General features: G+C 40.0%; 4 protein-coding genes and 1 pseudogene across 6 annotated transcripts in view; 2 read left to right on the top strand and 3 right to left on the bottom strand.

Annotated features, from left to right (window-relative positions):
- Positions 1 to 17,865, bottom strand: part of LOC148721943 (uncharacterized) — a 547,091-nt pseudogene that overhangs the window by 124,700 nt on the left and 404,526 nt on the right. The gene's annotated exons all lie outside the window — the stretch shown is intronic.
- On the top strand, positions 216 to 2,830 carry LOC111343700 (cyclic GMP-AMP synthase-like receptor). The gene has a single exon (XM_088735842.1). The coding sequence runs from the start codon at positions 219 to 221 to the stop codon at positions 1,461 to 1,463; it is 1,245 nt and encodes a 414-aa protein (XP_088591968.1). The 5' UTR covers positions 216 to 218; the 3' UTR covers positions 1,464 to 2,830.
- LOC111333288 (large ribosomal subunit protein mL62) lies at positions 1,272 to 5,645 on the bottom strand. The gene is made up of 6 exons (XM_022938825.2): positions 5,470 to 5,645; positions 4,796 to 4,847; positions 4,397 to 4,456; positions 3,545 to 3,627; positions 3,078 to 3,247; positions 1,272 to 2,338 (listed from the first exon to the last, which is right to left on the bottom strand). The coding sequence occupies exons 1-6, from the start codon at positions 5,599 to 5,601 to the stop codon at positions 2,260 to 2,262; spliced, it is 576 nt and encodes a 191-aa protein (XP_022794560.2). The 5' UTR covers positions 5,602 to 5,645; the 3' UTR covers positions 1,272 to 2,259.
- On the top strand, positions 6,275 to 12,349 carry LOC111333313 (uncharacterized). The gene is made up of 5 exons (XM_022938855.2): positions 6,275 to 6,672; positions 7,066 to 7,306; positions 8,146 to 8,394; positions 9,705 to 9,905; positions 10,992 to 12,349. Exons 1-5 carry the CDS (start codon positions 6,400 to 6,402, stop codon positions 11,906 to 11,908), a joined length of 1,881 nt encoding a protein of 626 aa, XP_022794590.2. The 5' UTR covers positions 6,275 to 6,399; the 3' UTR covers positions 11,909 to 12,349.
- Positions 12,347 to 15,846, bottom strand: LOC111333314 (uncharacterized). Of its 2 annotated transcripts, XM_088735837.1 has the most exons (2): positions 13,877 to 15,846; positions 12,347 to 12,758 (listed from the first exon to the last, which is right to left on the bottom strand). In XM_088735837.1, the coding sequence occupies exons 1-2, from the start codon at positions 15,281 to 15,283 to the stop codon at positions 12,732 to 12,734; spliced, it is 1,434 nt and encodes a 477-aa protein (XP_088591963.1). In that variant the 5' UTR covers positions 15,284 to 15,846; the 3' UTR covers positions 12,347 to 12,731. The 2 variants fall into 2 exon arrangements, with proteins under 2 accessions (XP_088591963.1, XP_022794591.2); XM_022938856.2 differs by having other exon boundaries at positions 12,347 to 15,696.

The following is a 17,865-nucleotide window of genomic DNA, read 5'->3' as shown; positions in this document are numbered from 1 at the left end:
CTTTCCTTCTACTAATTAATTAGCTAATCATCTGTAGCGAAGGAAAACATTGCGGTTTAATGAATATGTTGATTTGTAAACGGACGACCGTGGGAACGAAGTTGTTTACCATAATGAAACTGAAATCGAAACGGGAAAGTCGGAGTTGGTTTTTGTTTTAAATACATATACGTAGGAAGTAGGAACTTTGGCAAGGGTTGTTCACGTCATCTTCGGCAATGCATCCTCGGTTTGGTTCGATTAACCCAGACGATTATGATGGTGGAATGCCATCTCTGATGTCGCATGTCCACAACTTGAGGTTAGAGAGTACTTTGGATGATGATTCACGGTTACCATGCTTACGGACTAAGGATAGCGCATCTGCAGCTCGCTTGGCTAAACTTGGACGCCCGCTCGAACGAGAGGGAGAAACCAAGCAAATACAGGTCGCTGTAGAAAGGTTCGTCGAAGACTTGCTTAAATGCGTCGGAAAACTAGACAGCCGTTTTATCTGTAAAACTATCCCGAGTGGAAGCTTCTACGAGGGAACGAAAGTTGGGGGACCGAATGAGTTTGACTTCATGGCAGAAATCGAAGTTCTGTCTTTTCGTGGAGCCTGCACTTCCATTTGGGACAGTGCGTACCCAGGTCGCGCGTTAGTGCGACCATGTCCTTTCTTAGCATCCACGCTTTTTCGTGACCTGCTTTCCGATTTGTCGCACCTGTCATCGACATCATTTCACGATGCGTTTTTCGAAACATTGAACAAGGCTCTGAGAATTACTGATCCACTTCCTCAGTGCTGGGAAAGAATTGTTAAAGGCTGCCGGAAAGGCCCTGCAGTTACTTTGGTTCTAACCTGGAGAGGGCAGAAATACAGGTTGCAAGTTTATGTCGACATTACACCTGCTATCAAGTTTTTCCATTGGCCTAAATGGACAGATTTATCAGCGACAACCAATCCATGTAACAAAACAAGCTCGACGGAGGATTGGAAGGAATCATACCCCAAATATCTCAAGGAAGTTGTGAAACTTGGGTTTCACTTAGTCCCTACGTTTATTTTCTGGCGGGCTTCGTTTTCAGTTGCTGAGATGCACATCTTGAAAATGTTTGGCCCTGAGAGCAATCGTCTCACCTGCTACAGATGTGCAAAGTTCCTCCGAGACCATTACCGCGACGGAGACCGCTCAGTGCTCACTTCTTACATGTTAAAAACTGCGTTCCTCTTCGAATTGGAAAAGTTTTCCGATGACAAATTCTGGAGCAATGAACAACTGTTTGAACGCTTACGAGGCATGCTAAATTTTATTCTGATTGAATCAAAACAAGAAGAGTTAGGCAGTTACTTTGTGTCATCCGCTCCTATTTGCAACAATGAACGAGAGTATCAGATTTTACCAAAAACGGTAAAAGACATCATGGAGGATCTGAATATGTTCATGTTACTGGGTTTAGAGCCCTGGGATCATCCTCTCTAAAGGACTCGGGTGTTAGGTGACTGTATCTTACACTTATAAAACAAAATAGAAACAACTTCGTCAAGATATAAAATGTTTTGATGGTCCTAATGGATACAACCCTAAAATCATTTACTAAACCGGCTGTAGGTCAAGGTGAAGAGGAAATGAATTTGGATGACCGTCCGGGTGAGAGTTGCCCTAAAAAGGACTGTTGTAGGTAGTGGCTACTGACACCATACCAACCACTTATCATCACATTTACACCTCAAACGAACCGAACACAACCACCTACTTTTACCGAGGTGATTGAAACTGACAAATCACGACTGACTTACACCACCTTATTCTTTATAGCCAATGACAGCACGTCTAAACTGACCACTCACTTCACACGAACCAGACTCAGAACAGTCAACTGACCACAACCTTGCACTTGACTCTAATGATAACTTCCGCTCCTTTTCAACTTGTCGAAGTGTGGTAAAACTGAAAAAAAAAAAAAACCTTTCTCTTCTAGGAGAACACTTTGAATCACTCATGACAACCTTTGTTCCGTGAAGTAAGCGGCCTTTTGCACTATGTGTTTGGCATATTAACAACAGTTCCACTTTAGGTTCTCATGATTTACATTTGCTGTAAAAGATGATCTTTGTTTCTGTTTTTCTTGTATTTATTATAACCCAGAACAAGTTGGAGAACATCACAGAAAATCTGCTAGTGTTTATAGTGGTCTCTGAGATGGTTTATCCTTATCATAGAGGCATATTTTGGCATTCCCTTTCTTTCCTTTGTTTTGTCTTGCCAAATTCTGTAATTACTCCTGCCATCTATTTCTTTTTCTCTCTGATCTGTACCTCTTTGCAAGGAGCCGCTTTTCATTGGCAATTCTTGCCCTGAAAAATAATGATAGATATGACACAAACACAAGAATGGATGGAATACACTGCTGTTTAACCCTGTATTCTAAGTAACAAAATATTTATCCACATGTGCAAAGTGCCACAGTAGTTTTTCAAGGTAACAGATTTAGGCCTAGCCAAGGAATGAACTGTGAGTGGAATATCTTTGATGAAAAAAACCCGACCACCAACCAAGATTCATGATTTGTTCAGGTGTTGGAGACTTAGTCATTTGTGCATGACACATGTCTGATGATGAGTTTGAACATTATATCAACAGCTAGAAGCATGTGATTTTAGGACATTAATTGGTTTACGTGATCAGTGCAACTTTGAATGACCTTTTTAATCAGTACTTAGCAACAACCAATCACAATGTAGAGAATATTGTATAAGAGTGATTTCTTACAAATTTTGCAGAGTAGCTATTTAAACACCCGTTGTAAGTAAGCGAATACAAGAGTGGAATAAAACAGTTTGATTGAGTCTAGTTCGTTGGAATTCTATCCCTAGTAAATAGGGCAAAGTTTACAAAACAGCAATATCTACAGTGTAAAAGTGAACAATATCCCTATCATGAAAGATCATTACAAAAACTTTGGAATTGTGTTGATTTTGTATAGCACAAGAGATAACTCCTTCTTACCCAGTGGTATATCAACTGTTTTGTAGCAAAAAATAAAGTTCCAATTATCACAATTATAAGATAAGAATAAAACAATGTGTATCTTACAGTTTATTTATTTGGGCCTTTTTCTCCAATGTGGTTTCTTTTGGAATATAAGATGCTTCCTTAATGATCCCTTCCACTTTCTCAATGGCATCTTCTAAGTTCTTTTGCTGGCTGCGGTATTTCATTGAGCTGAGAAATAATTCACCATTTTTGTTGATTCGATTCCTCTCCTGTAAGTTTTCAAGAAAGGAGAGTTACTTCCTTCAGTCAATAGTGATGGTTTATACCCAAACGGCTCTACACAAAATAGAACTCTGAATATGGTGTCCGAAAAAAGAAAATGCAAATTACCTTTAGGGTCGCAAAAAAATGTTTCTCTTAGTTTGAAAAGCAGCAAGCAAAAACTTAGTTGATTCTAAGGAATTAGCAATTTAGTTTCAGTTTCCACTCTTTAACTACCCTCAATCAAATTCTACACAAGTGCCAGCAAATTGCTTGCAAGTGCAAACAAGACTTTCCAAACCTACCTTTTCCAAGATCTTGTGTCTAACATCCTCTGGAATCCACTCAGCGCTTAAAACATGAAAGCGTAAGTCCACCTTGGTATTTACTTTAAAACAAAGAAGTTTTATGATTTTTTTAATTTTACATAAAAACAAACAAACAAACCGATAAATGATGGTACCTTTCAGGGCTTGACACTAACTTTTCAACTTACTAGCCAAGTGGCTAGTGACATCTTAGATGTTACAACAATTTCAGTTTGTTTACTAGCCAAACTGGCTTGAGGAAATCAAAAACCACTAGCCAAAATTGAATTTCTAAGGCTAATTGGTTACCATTAGTGTTGAGCCCTAACCTTTGACCTTCAACTCTGGATGATAATGGACAAAATGGTCACTGGCTGAATGATAAGTATCCAGGAATGCACAAATAGAATTGATGCTCAGAAATAATTTAAGGTGCAGGTGTAGGTGGATGCCAAAGTATTGGACAGATGTGGTGTCTACACAAGGCTGTGCTCCAAGGAAAATTGAATGGAGCCCAGTGCTCTAAAGCTGTGAAATCCAGGGTGCCCAGCATATGCTTTGTATGAAAAAACTAAAATTTCCAAGTCACCCAAGAGCAAAAGTAAGGTGCCAGGGGCCACCAGGCACTGCCAGAGCACAGCCTTGCTACATGAGAAATCTGGTTGGTCTTGAAAAATAACCCTCTTGAGTTATAAGTTCTAGTAAATGCGTAATTTTAATTATTTTTTACCCTGTATATTTAGGTTCCAGTAATAGAAAGTCACTCTGAAATATTCTCGAATCCAAAGACTAAAGCAATAGAAATCCAACAAAGTTTTACTAATACTATTTGAAATATCCTCACCACACCTTTGTTCACATTCTGTCCACCTGGTCCAGAACTTCTTGCAAACTTTACACTTAACTTGTCTACCAAGAAGAGACAACACTTCAGCTAAAATAATTTGGATATTAGGGCTAAATTTGACACAGGTAATTAGAACTTTAAAGGGTTTTTGGCTGAGTTTCAAGAGAATTTTGGTCTCTCTTAACAAGGAAATGCATTATATTGAATTGCTATCTCTGAGAGGTTCAATCAAGCTTGTCTTGAGCCACTTCTTGACTGATCTCCTTTGCTGAAAAACTGTTTGGTGTATATTCTTGTTCTTTTTTGGAGTCTCTCAGTCCTAGCATTAGCACAGTAATATTACTGGTATCTTCTGGTAACCCTCAAAATAACAAATTTCACAATAGTAAAATCAGTCTTACCCAATGGAATCTTTCCTTTGTAGTCTAAGTATGTACCTCCTTCCCTGTCATCCTATTGAAAAAGTGAGTCACTGAGATTTCTGTACAACACTTTACTTCAAAATGCATAAAGTTAATATTTAACTACAGAAAACAAAGGCGAAAAGAACAGTTCACCTTTTGGACTAATGCTTTGTTTTAGAATTGTACAGGGTGACACAGAAATATTTCCCCAAATTCTAAAGGAATTTTCAATATGATACCAATAAAATACTTTTTCACCAAAACCACAAGAAACCTTATATTTCATAGTAGAAAATGTTTCAAAGTACAACAAGTGCATACATCTACATTCTTTCATTAAGTTTAATTCAACCCTCTAACTCCTAGAGGCGATTTAAAGATGTAACTTCTTAAAATATCGATTACACATTATCACACATTACCCAACAAACAGGTTACGAGAATACTCAAAGTTATCAGAAAGAAGTTGATATCTTGATCCAACACCAAATTCTCGTAACTAATTTATCTACATCTACTTTATTACTCTTCAACGCTATTACACATCAAGAATGATGAGATGTTTAGCAGTTAGAAGGGAGAAGTATATAAAAAAATCAGATCTTGAGAGGTCTAGTAACAGCCAAGTGACATGAAAACTGAAAATGCACACTAAATGTAATTTTCATTACCTTGTTGTCGCTGCTATTCAATCTAACTAGAGAATTCCAAAAGTACAGCAGTCTAAATTCCTTATGTCTTGTCAATAACGAGCTATTAACCGTTATAAGAGAAGAAACTGATCGATGAAAGTTTCGTAACATTTCACTCAAAAAGTCGCCATTAAATTTACCCAGAAGTCAAAGGGCTCGTCTGACTAAAGAGTCGTACATCGCGCGAGTTTGGTCACGCCAGTTGCGCTTCACGTTCGCGCCGAAGAGACATGAAAGCGTGGTCTCAGACTCTCCCCTCGTCTATCCAATGAGGTCGCCCTGTGAGATTTGTCAGCATAAAAAATATCTACTCACACATTTTAAGCGGCACCTGCGTATCTTTTGCAAAACTAACATACATGTAAAGGAAATTCTGGCACAAAGTGTCGATCTGTCAGTAGAATTATCAAGATGAACTCATCCTCCCTTGAAAGTGTTTTGCATTGTGGCCATTCCTATTGGCTATAGAGGACTAACATCTATACGAATGATCTGTTAACCATGCCGTGAGCTTTTTTCACACTTGGTTACTGAAGTATCAGAGGAACTTATTTTACTTTGATGTAACACATTCCCACTTTGTCTGTGGTTTACGTTTCACGGGGAAGCGTCTTATAAAACCAACAAAAGCCGAAAAGCCGAGCAAGAAAATAAGACGCCTTGCGTGGGATCGTGCCTATCACGATAGTTAACTTTAGTTCACTTACGTGTCAGGTGGTAATTAATTAGCGCCATTTGTATTAATGACGTCATATTGTTAACTGTAATTCACTCGATGTTCAAAGTTGCGCGCAAGCGTATAGAACTAGGGCTAAGAATTTCCGGAATATGGTAACATGACGGGACATGATGGAAGCATGGCCAGGAGGGACCACCTATATTTTCAATAATAGTGACTAAACGGCAACAATGTTGAAATCCAACATCAGCTTGGTGAAGAAAAATGATTCCTGGCTTCCTAAGAAAGAGCAGCAGTTGTCAGCCATTGAGAAACATGGCTACACTCTATTAAAAACCCTGGGGGAAGGCGCGTACGCCAAAGTCAAGCTCGCAGACTCTAAAAAGCACAACACTAAAGTAGCAGTGAAAGTGATAAACAAAAGGAGAGCACCCAAAGACTTCCTCCAAAAGTTTCTACCCAGAGAAGTCCATCTGATGCACAGACTCAATCATCCAAACGTAGTAAGTAGTATTTTGTTCCAATTGAGATTTGATAACAGAGAGAAAAGATCTCACATTAACTCCTGTTAATTTTCCCTTAAGTTAGTCGCGAGAATTTTATCCTCGAATTGTCAGTATTTTCTAACAGAACGCCGATCGTAACCGAAACGTAGAAATATTTCCGAAAACGTGCCGAATATATTCCGAAGGTGTTCAAAAGAGTGAGACAAACATGTCTTCGGCTTTCTCACATTTCGGCTGATTTTGCAATATTTTTCCTATACCTTGGTTCTCTCAGGCTTGTATTCATCAGGGCTTTTATGAACTCCCGCCATTATTCAAATATGTGCCAGTGAGAGCTGAGCTGTGATGGTTGGAATTCTCCGTTGACAGAACAACTTTATCTTTATGCAGATCAGGTTGTTCGAAGTTGTGGAAACTTCCACCAAGGTTTATCTTGTTCTGCAATTGGCTTCTGGAGGCGACTTACTGGAATACATAAACAACAGACCCATGCTAACTGAAAAGGAGGTGCGCGTGCTGTTTTGTCAGCTTGCCGCTGCCATGATGTACTGCCACAAGGAAAACGTAGTACACAGGGACCTAAAATGTGAAAACATTTTGATAGCTGGAGACGGAAAATTGAAAGTCACAGGTAGCTATCTAGGAAATTTCTTGTTTAAGAAGACATATAAGCTGAAAAATGTAATTGATTACGCTACTTGCTTTCCATTAAACAAATAGATTCCATGTTACCGTGCGTCTGTTTATTGATACATCACCGATGACGTCAAAATGGGATGACAACAGAAAAAAGTGGCGCATAAGGCGTAGCCGAGTGCGTCACTGATGTTGCCACATTTTGTCTTCTTGTGTGGTCTATTACTGAACAGACTCGCGGCAACATGGTTCGATTTTTTTATATATAATAAGAAAAGCGACATGTTGTTTATGGCGACGTCATCAATGCATCTGTTCTTTAATAGATCGTAAGTAAGGACCAATCAAAAAATGTGTGCACAAAATCAGCTTATCATCTTAACAGACAGTAATCCTGACATGACGGAGCGTGGTTATAAACAAAACACACAGAAATCCCGTCTTGTCATTCGGGTTTGAACGACCACTAGTTTTATAACTCCACACGATTAGATTGTGCGCTGTCGATCCCAATCCATGATAATTGACTTAGGCTCCGCCTTTCTCCACGATCACGTAATAGAAATAACCGCTTGATATCAATGTTAACGATATTTGCATATTATCGAAAAAGTGTGTCAACGCCGTAAAAATTACAAAATTGGTTTTCTAGAGGCTTGCTTGTGTTATAAAAGGAAATCAAATTCTTCTAACCTCGACTGATCTTTTCAATCAGCAATTTGTTTTTAAGTTTCGTATCAATGAATAACGCCATGCAGACATTTGACGAAGAACGAGTTAAAACAGAGACAAACCCTTAGTGCCTACACTGAGTGACCCACTTTTTCATTTCAGATTTTGGTTTTGCCGTGAGCACGTTCAAAAATCGTCTTCTAGAAACTTACTGTGGTTCGTTCGCCTATTGTTGTCCCGAAATCCTTCGGGGCAGGCCGTACGACGGTAAAAAAGCAGACGTGTGGAGCATGGGTGTGGTACTGTATGCCATGGGCTGCGCAAGGCTTCCCTTTAGTGAGGATGACATAAAATGTTTAGTCAAGGATGACTATAACAGCAAAATCAAGTTTTCGAAAAGAGTCAGTAAAGGTATAGCAGTGATTTTGACTTAATTTAGAATAATCTTCACACAGGAAGCAGAAGTACTCTGTGACTGGCCTAGGAATTTCGTGCTAGTTTCTCAACTAATCAGATGCAGAGGTAAAACCAATAACGAGTTCATCAGCGCTAGTGTTTTCCCGCGCTTCAGGCGGTGCATTTGTATCCACTTTGAGGCCTGATTCGCTTGGCCTTTAAAATTTCCCTTGATCTAAACAAGAGAATATGTTTGAGAGTCGTATACCAAATCCAAAGTAATCACAACAGCCAATCAGAAGAAAGAAAAATACCTTTGAGGGTCAATGAGAATTAACTCAAAGTTAAACAGACCAAGCTGCCTAAAGCGCGGGAAGGCGCAACTAATCAGGTCGTGATTGATTCTAATTCAGCATCTGATTGGTCGAGAGGGTGGGGCGAGTTTTCTCGATCAATCACAGGGCAGAATAAAGCAAAAACAAAGCAATCTCGGATTTCTTCGACGCTAAATTAAGAGGTGCTCTACTTGTTGGTTTTATGCCGCTTAAACAAAATGGGAAATAATTTAGTGAAGTAAGCCCTACCCTCAAATACGAGAAATCTTCCACTTGGTGATGTACAAACATTTATTCTCCTCTTTTATCCATTTTGTCACTGGATAAGTCCCAACGAAAGATACCATTATGTAATTATCCATGCTCTCTCCGCTAAAATTACATCATGGCATCAATACAGAGTGTAAAAAAATCCAAAAGTGAAAAAAGAGGCTAGAGTTCAAACTCTGTAGAAAATACGTATTAACTTGTTAAAATAACAAGAACATTTGGCTTAAATAAAAAACTCCAAAAACTCCTTAAAATTCCAAACTGAGAGATAAAAAATAAGCGTGAACAAAAACTCAAAACTAAGTATATAGAAAAAAACCAAGATAAATGCGAAATGTCCACGTCAGTTTCCAGCGTCAAGGCTAAAGTTCTTTGACGTGATTGGTTCATTTCTAAAATCACGCGCGGCCCGCGTGAATATAAAAAAAAAAAATACAAAGGCGGGAAAGGAAGAGAAAAATTAAATTTTGATAGGTAAAAACGAAAGAGATTTTCTATATAGATTGCACGTAACAATGCTACAAAGCAGTCTTACATATGCATAAAAAAGTGCAGAGCATACAAATTGTGATGAACTTGGAATGAAGTAGATGCAGCTTGCGTTGAGAGCAAGGCTCACACTATCTATAACTCAAACTTGTGTATTGAAAAAAAAATGGTATCATTTGTAAATACTCTTCAAGCCTTTGATAACTTTTTAAATTTTATCTCTCTCAACAGAGTATCGCAATCTTGTCCGTTGGATGTTAGAAGTGAACCAAAATGAACGGGCCACAGCGGAGGAGGTCTTTAAGAGCCCCTGGTGTAGGCAGGCCATCGAAGATAACCCAGAGCTGAGCTATCTTGTGGAAGCTCCCCAGGCGATCCCCGTACGCGTACGCAAGCCCTCGGAATGCGTACTCCAAGAGACGAACGAATTCGGTAAGCATGAAAGATCCGAACTTGTAACAAAAGTAACCTATTTCAGTCAGAATAATTTGGATATATCAACAAAGTTGAAATGGTAAATTGGCCACCGTAACGATTACAAAAGCTGACGTTTCGAGCGACGAAGGGCTAACGCTCGAAACGTCAGCTTTTGTAATCGTTACGGTGGCCAATTTACCATTTCAATTTTGTTGATATATCCAAATTATTTCGTTACTCCCACCGACGCAGTCCCAAACAGTTTCTTTCGAAACTATCAGCCTTTATTTCAGTCAGAGTTTACAGCGGGGACTAACTGTGACTCAATAAAGGAAAGCAGTTGACACACCTGGCGATTTTATTCGGCGATCGCGGCGATATTTGATCGCCGGCGAAAATCAACGGTATCTGACAAGTTAGATATCGGCAATTTTAAACGCCGATAGTGATGATCGGTGAAAATCCCACTCGCTGCACCGGACACACCTGGCAGTTTTCGCCGGTCGCCCCGATTGGCGTATTAAATCGTTAAATATATATATATATATATATATATATATATATATATATATATCAAGAAATGGTTAGATATTCTAGTCTTCTCGGATAGGGACGAATAAATGGAGGTCCCGTCTCCTGCAGGGTTAGGGGCAGGAGACGTTAATTTCCCACGCACGAGATTACTGTGTGATGGATGTCCTCCCCTGGTGTGGGATGGGTGGGTATTTCTTGCCAAGAATCATCGCATAGATGGAGAACAAGTATTAGGGAAATAAATAAATAAATAGAAAATGCGCGACAATAATGTTGACTTCATGGAAAACAGTCGGGCGTGAGTTGCAGTGGAAACGACAACAATGACAAGTAATGTGATATCTTTTAAAAAGCGCTCTACAGGATTGGTCGACAGGATAGCCAATCAGCTAATTAAAAAAATAGATTCCATGTCGTTCGGTAATAAATTTCAGATGACGTCAAAATGCGGGAAGAACAGAAAAGAGGCATACGAAGCGCAGCCTTAAATTGACGTGGTGAGACGTCAGTTGAAGTGGTTTGAGTGTTTCATCTTCTTATTTTCTTACTTTTATTTTTGTTTCTCAGAAGAGGAAACTTACCCTGTTGAAGTAAAGAAAATACCCGCCAAAATCGGGGAGAAAACCAACGTGGTTACATGTTTCACTTTCGCAGCGCCCACATACGAAACGAAACAGAGCAGTCAAGCTCGGCGGCATACTATTTCCGGTTTCGAAATTCACGACATAGCCTGCACTCTGAATCTGCGCAATGACTTGCTGCGATCTTTCGCACAAAAGAAGATGTCAAAATCTCAGTCCCTTCAGAAAATTGAGGAAGAACAACCGCTTGCCGAAGTATCTTACAACAAACACCAATCAAGAAGAAAGAGTACACTAGTCACAGATGTCTTAACAGCTGTGTCGTCTAATGAGCATGGAAAAAAGATTGAAGAAAGAAAATCTTCTTTGGTGTCTGATATCATTAAATTTGATCCAAGTTCAGCCGGAAGGCGTGGTTCTTTAGCGGGGACCCAAGAAGGAAGGCGTAGTTCCTTTGCAGGGACCCTAACAGGTAGTCGTGGGTCCACAGTGGTTAGTCAAGTAGAAAGACTCGAATCCTTAGGAGAAGTGCCTAAGGGTTACCACAGTAACTCGAACAAACCTACACAACCACAAAAACTGGAAACCGTTAAAGCGCTCTCAAAGAGAGCTCCCAAGTCGATGCATGACAATCGCCAAGTTCGTATGAACGAGGTCTCTAAGCTGAAATACACTTCGGCTGCCAGGGCTGCAAAAATGGCCTTCAGAGAAGCACACGTCTCAATTAAAGCCAATCGAAGACTATCGCTGCAAGCCACGGACCACTATCTGACAATGAAATGTGTGCAAAGAATGTGTGAACTCCAGGGGAACAAGGTTGAAAAGAGTGCAAGTTCTCTCACTAAGCTTAAAAACTGGCAGAAAAAGTTCAAAATGGCTTTAAATACAGACACTTCATTCTGATTTACGCGACATCGTGACTAAGATCAAACCATGCAAAGTTACAGAAAAAATTAAGCGATATAACCTTAGTTATATGTCTCAAAACGCAGTTGTCTAACTGATTTGCTCCTACTAACAGCTCTACGAAGATAAATGGTTGTGCCGTTCGAAATTCGTGCTTCTTTAACTCTGACTTCGTTTGAAATCGCTCTCTTGCTCTCCACGTTGACTACAGCTAATCGAGTTCGTACAAGCGCACTTTTCAAAATGAGCGGGGAAATATCCCCTGTAGGGTTTCGTAATAGCATCAAGTTTTTGTTAAAGAACACAGGATCATCTGATGTCCATGTAGCGCATGTCCGTTCATTGTAAGTCACAAAATTGTAAATCAGGACCAAGGAAAACTGGTAACCAGAGTGATTCCGGTAGAAATAAAATCCAATACCATAAAAACTGATGTAAGACCGTGTTAAATCTTTAATCTTTCCACTATTAAATTTGAAATACGTATAAATATCTGGCTTAAAACTAAAGCAATATCGTAAATCAAGCAAATTCTGCACATTCCATTTAACATTCTAGCATCCTTTTAGAATATCTGCAAACTGTCTATCATGCTACATCATTCCTACAATATCTTTAAACTGATTTGAAAATCTAAATTACGGCTAAGGTAACCTTAAAACAAGCCACAGCTTTTTACAATTACAGCCACGCAATTTGAGAAAGTTTGCGATTAAACTTAGTTAGGGGTAATTAGTTGAAAGTGGTATTTCTTTCTCAAATCAAAATGCTGGCCAAACGCTGCACTCTAAAAAGTTCTTCTCAAGTTTGAAAGAAACCCTTAGCGACGATGCCCGCAGGAAGTGGTCTGAAACAAGAGAATATAAACTTCTTAGGGTTAATATTCTCCTAGATCGGGTTGTTCAATTAAAGCTGGGTTAAGATAGCCCAGGGTTAGCGTGAAATTTGATTTCAGATCTAAAAGCTTTAAACGAAAATTTAGTTTAACTATCTTCGTCTATAATTTTATGATTTGATGCTCTAAAAAGAATAGGGAAAATTATTCCAAAAGGGTTCTTGAATAGAGAAATAAGGAAACCTGGATTGAAATTTAACTCTGGGTTAGTGCTATTTGGCCTTCGAACAACTGGACCCTGATTTGAAACAAACAGGCATTATGGAAAAGGGGAACTCGGTCATTAGTAAAGATCGCGTTTGGTCTTTTCAAATAAGGGAATCTGTGCCCAAATTTAAGTTGCTCACCGTCGTAGCAGTCAAACCTGAATTGCGTGAGGTGTAAATGTGCTTCAGATCACAACGCATTTCTGTTGAGTGGTCTCAAACCAAATCCAGCTTAGAGCCGCAAAGGTTAATTAAACGAATGCAAAAAATATTAAAACAATGTAAAGCCGGAGAACAAAGAAAAAAAAAAAAATAAACACAAGCAAACCTTGAAGCGCAAGAGAATGCGACTGAACGAGTCTTGGTTGGTTTTAGTTCTGCATTCTCAAAAGCGGAAAGGACGCAAGTTTACGAGACCAGTCACGATAAAGCAAAAACACAACAACCCTGGACTGAAACGCGCTCAATTTGGTCATCGTATATTCAACGACATTGACAATAATGTTCACGATTTGAATAAATTCGGGATTTTAACCGAATCCTAACTAAAAGCAGTCAAAGGAAATTGCTTTGAAATTTAACAGGCGAAGATTTATAAAAGATTTATTGTTGGGATTAAGATATGGCACTTAGCGTAACAATCACAAAACGTGACCAAACCGTTGCTATCGTTATTGTATTGTAAATTCAGCGTGATTCCTGTTGAGAATTTTTAGTTTGCTCTTTGGCTTTCATCTTTCCAGTGGCTTTCACCACGGTTTGTTTTGCATGCTAATATTGAGCTAGCTCAGTTAAACGCCAGCATGAAAATCCATAAATTCAAATGTTTTCAAAAATTATTCCTCAAATAACTAAATCAAGCACCTGAATTCTAGAATTAAGTTTGTCGCTTACGACGACCTTTCCTTGTGGAGTAACTGCCAGAGCCTCAGGTCCAAAAAATTCATCTGTGCCGTCTCCTTTGCTTCCAAACGCGCCTAACACCCGTCCTTCCAGAGATAAGATCTTCACACAGTCATTGCCATAGTCACAGACAAGAAGGTATTTGCTCTTGTAGATCGTAATCCCGGAAGGCGCGCTAAGTCCGTCAGCAAACGTCCTCAAAAAAGTACCACGAGTGTCAAACACTTTCACACAATCATTGTCTGTATCAGTTACGTAAAACCGTCCTTCGTGAAAGACCGCATAGCATGGGTAGTTGAGTTTCCCCGGTCCCTTGTCGCCGAACAAGAAGAGAAAATTTCCTTCCTGGTCAAAAACTTGTATTCGGCAGTTCATTGTGTCAGTGACAATAATGCGGTTTCGAGCGTCTATGAAGACTCCGTGGGGTCCCCTGAACTGACCTTGTTCCACGCCATGTCGACCGAAAGCGTGAAGGATCGTGCAGGTTGAAGAAAGAACAACGACCCGATTTCTGCCTTTTTCCGCGACGGCTATGTTCCCTGATGCATCGCAAGCAATCCCAGCGGGGCACATAAACGGAAATTTTTTTCCGCTCTCTCTCGAGTAGTGATCGTGCGCACGCATGAATTTCCCTTCGCTGGATAATATTTGTAGTCTATCGTTGTTGTAGTCTGCCACAATGATTTTACCATCTGGCGTGGCAGTTACCCCAACAGGTTCATTAAATGTGTCAAATCCGTCTTGTCCCTCGCCGCCTCGTCCGGAGCTACACAAAAGTTTCAGTTGTGGCTGTTTACTCTTACGGGGTGTTGTTTTGCTTTGCACCCCATGTTCCCCTGCACGTTCTGTCCCATTGCATTCTATTTCGGTGACGCTCAAGTTGGCTTTATCAGAAACAAAAGTGATATTTTGCATTTCAAAAATTCCATTTTGTACATTTACACGATTTTTCAAGCCTAAGTTTTCCGGCTTTGTCAAAGAGACATTTGATTGAAGTCGTAGTAAACTTCCAATGTCGACATCTGTCCAGGGAATGGCGTGTTTCGTTTCTTTTTCCTCCTCCTTGTTTGCGCGGGCAGCCGCCTCAGGAAACTTTGTGGATAAAACCCCATTGTCGTCTGGAGCATTTTGCTGGCCTAAGTTCAATCTTCTATCAAGTTCCATTACGCCACTCTGAGATCTCAAAGTCTCTAACATTCTTTCACAGAAGTCGGCTGGCGAACCTTCCCGGAGTCCGTCAACAACTTCGACACCAATGGCTTCTTTTGTTGTCAACGGATTAAAATGGCACGAAGGTGTGCTTCTCTGTAGAATACTCTCGTCCAATGACCTGGAAAACTTGTTTAAAGCTTTGAGATTGTTCGGCATTGTCTGTCACGGTACTAGGACTGTTCGTTTCTGTTGAACGTCGCACGCTTTAACTTTTAACGTCTAGTTCCCCCTCTCAACTGACGTTAGATGACAACATCAAACGGATTTTCGTATTTTCAAAGCGTGACTCATCCTTGCTGATCTTGCACGTAAGCTTTAAAAGGTCGCTTCAGCTGTCAGATTGATAACTATGCAGCCTGAATTAATAAGCTTTATTTTCTTTTCCGTTCCACCCACCCCTCGGCTTACTATTGTTACCGGTGATTTTCATTGTTAGAATGCTCTAGTAGGATTGGACAAAATAGATAAACCTCAAATTTGGCAATAAACCCGAAGATAAAAATATACTTAATTAATCGCATCCTTCTCTCACTGGTCAGCCAATCCAGCCAGAACATTCATTCCACATCTTCTGTCCGATGAAAACGGATGGGCATGACGTCGCAATTTTCACAGTCCGAATGAACTCCAATAACCCACTGGATAATCCTGACTAGTCTACGTACGATAATGGAAGCTTCTCAACTTTTTAATGAAAACAGAAAATCGCAGAAAATTAGTTTTAACGTGAAAGAATTATCAGAGGACTTACGTAGTACCGAGCTACACAGGCAGCAAATTTAAAGTTGAGCCCAACTGAAGACGTGAGCCGGTTCGGAACAGCGTTGTTCAGAAAAGAAAGACCCCCCTGTTGTCTTACGCGTCATAAGGCTAATAATCTGTTTGTATTATCTGGGTCTCAGCTACAGGAAATGGCGAGACTAAAAGCCTCAATCGAGATACTACTAATAGCTAGGTTGATTTGTCAACATTTCGGTGATAAAAATGCTCCATCAACTCCAAAGTGTGAAACAAAAACATCTCCTAAAACTGTTATTAACCATTGTTTCGGGCGCGATAAGTGGTTTATACAACAGAAATATGGGGGTGCCGACTATCTTTTGTTCAGCAGACAATAAGGATCCGTTTAAAAAAATGATAAAAGCGTAGACTTGTTTATGTTTTGGTGTAGTTTTGTTAAAAAATATGTGCGTTAAGCGTGCCTTAGCGCTGTGGGAAATTTTTTTCTTTAGCGCGCGTGTGTGTGAGTCTGTGTGAAAGCAGATAATTATCACAGGAAGTCGGTGACAGATTTGAACAAAAGTTGTTGATGTTTGCGTAAGGCGTAATTTAAGAGCTAATATAATTGTGAAGAGCTAAGCAGAGCGTATAACCGTCGTTTGAAACCTCTTGGTAATTAATCAATTCATAAATACAAACGTTCCATTGTAAAACAGCTGAGTACCTTTCGACATTTGAAAGTCTCTTCTAGTTTAAGATGTTTCAGTCCTTTTCGCTTGCGAGGCGGCATTACGGAGTTGACCGAGAAATGGCATACGTCTGCATTTTTTCTTTTTTTTTGGGGGGGGGGGGTGGTGAGGGGGAGACGAGACCGGGAGATGGTTTATACTCCCGTTAACTAGGAGCGAACCATCCGACCTTCAATTACATGCTCACAAATGTTGGTCAAGTCATGCGTAACACTGTCCCTGTTGTTTGTTTGTTTGATATATACACATGTGTAATTAAGTCCACGCTCCCCCGCCATTGCGAAAAAAAAAAAAGAAAAAAGATCACTCCCTAAATAGCTATCAAAGAGTGATTTCCGAACGTAATAAAAACTGAAAAAAAAAGCACTGTAATCGCATGATAAATCAATCGTTAACTCAGTTATCGCAGAATTGCATGGTATTCATGTGTCCGCCACTGACAAATCGCCATCCAAATTTTGTCAACCTCGTCCGATAATTGGTAATTAACTAACAGAAATACAAAACCTAGACAGTTTACCTCAGTTCACCTCGCTGGATCACAGTCATGTCCACCTCGTCTGGATCCCGTTTGTGACTAAACTCTTTACATCCCAACATCAGTCAGTATGCGCATGCTCCATACTGTTCTCTATACAATTCCCAAGGTGCTGACGAGGAGAATTTGTTTAACAATCAAGAACTTCTTTAGTGGGTGATCATACCTAACGCGGGTTAGGGTCTCATAGCATGTAGTTCTCTGCATTATGGGACTCGTTACCCAACAGCAGTCCTTGCACACCCCGACTGTTCAGGTGCCCCGTTAGGCGGGGAGCGCTTCCGGGGGGCCAGGTTCGATTCCTGGGCGATTTTGGCGTACTGGTGTACCCTCCTTCAGGCGTTACTCGGCGGAACCATTGCACTCCGGTTCCGTTAAGTATATATGTCGTCCGGCCGTTGCAGCACTGACCATTGCACTAAAGGGTCCGTGGCCGGGGGCGCCTGAAAAACAAAAAAAAAAAATTTCCTTCATTCTCGTTCCCTTAATGTTTTATTGAGAGTGATATTGTATGGAGAAAGCAGTTAAGTTCTCTGTGAAGAAATGAGTATGTAATACTGAAGCGCCAGCCGTGTCCTTTACTGAATGATAGTTACCGCTTGGTTGTATTAACTTCAAGACCTAAACCGGTTGGATTTCAAAAGTACTCAAGAGTTTATAACCACACTAACTGTTTCTCCTTTTGAAAATCGATTTTTGAAGACGAGTACAAGTATGCGGACAAACACAAA

Source organism: Stylophora pistillata, chromosome 10 (genome assembly GCF_964205215.1).
Source record: "Stylophora pistillata chromosome 10, jaStyPist1.2, whole genome shotgun sequence".
In the NCBI taxonomy this organism is placed as follows: Eukaryota; Metazoa; Cnidaria; class Anthozoa; order Scleractinia; family Pocilloporidae; genus Stylophora; species Stylophora pistillata.
Note: the sequence above shows the minus strand (reverse complement) of the source record. Positions and strands in the feature narration are given on the sequence as shown.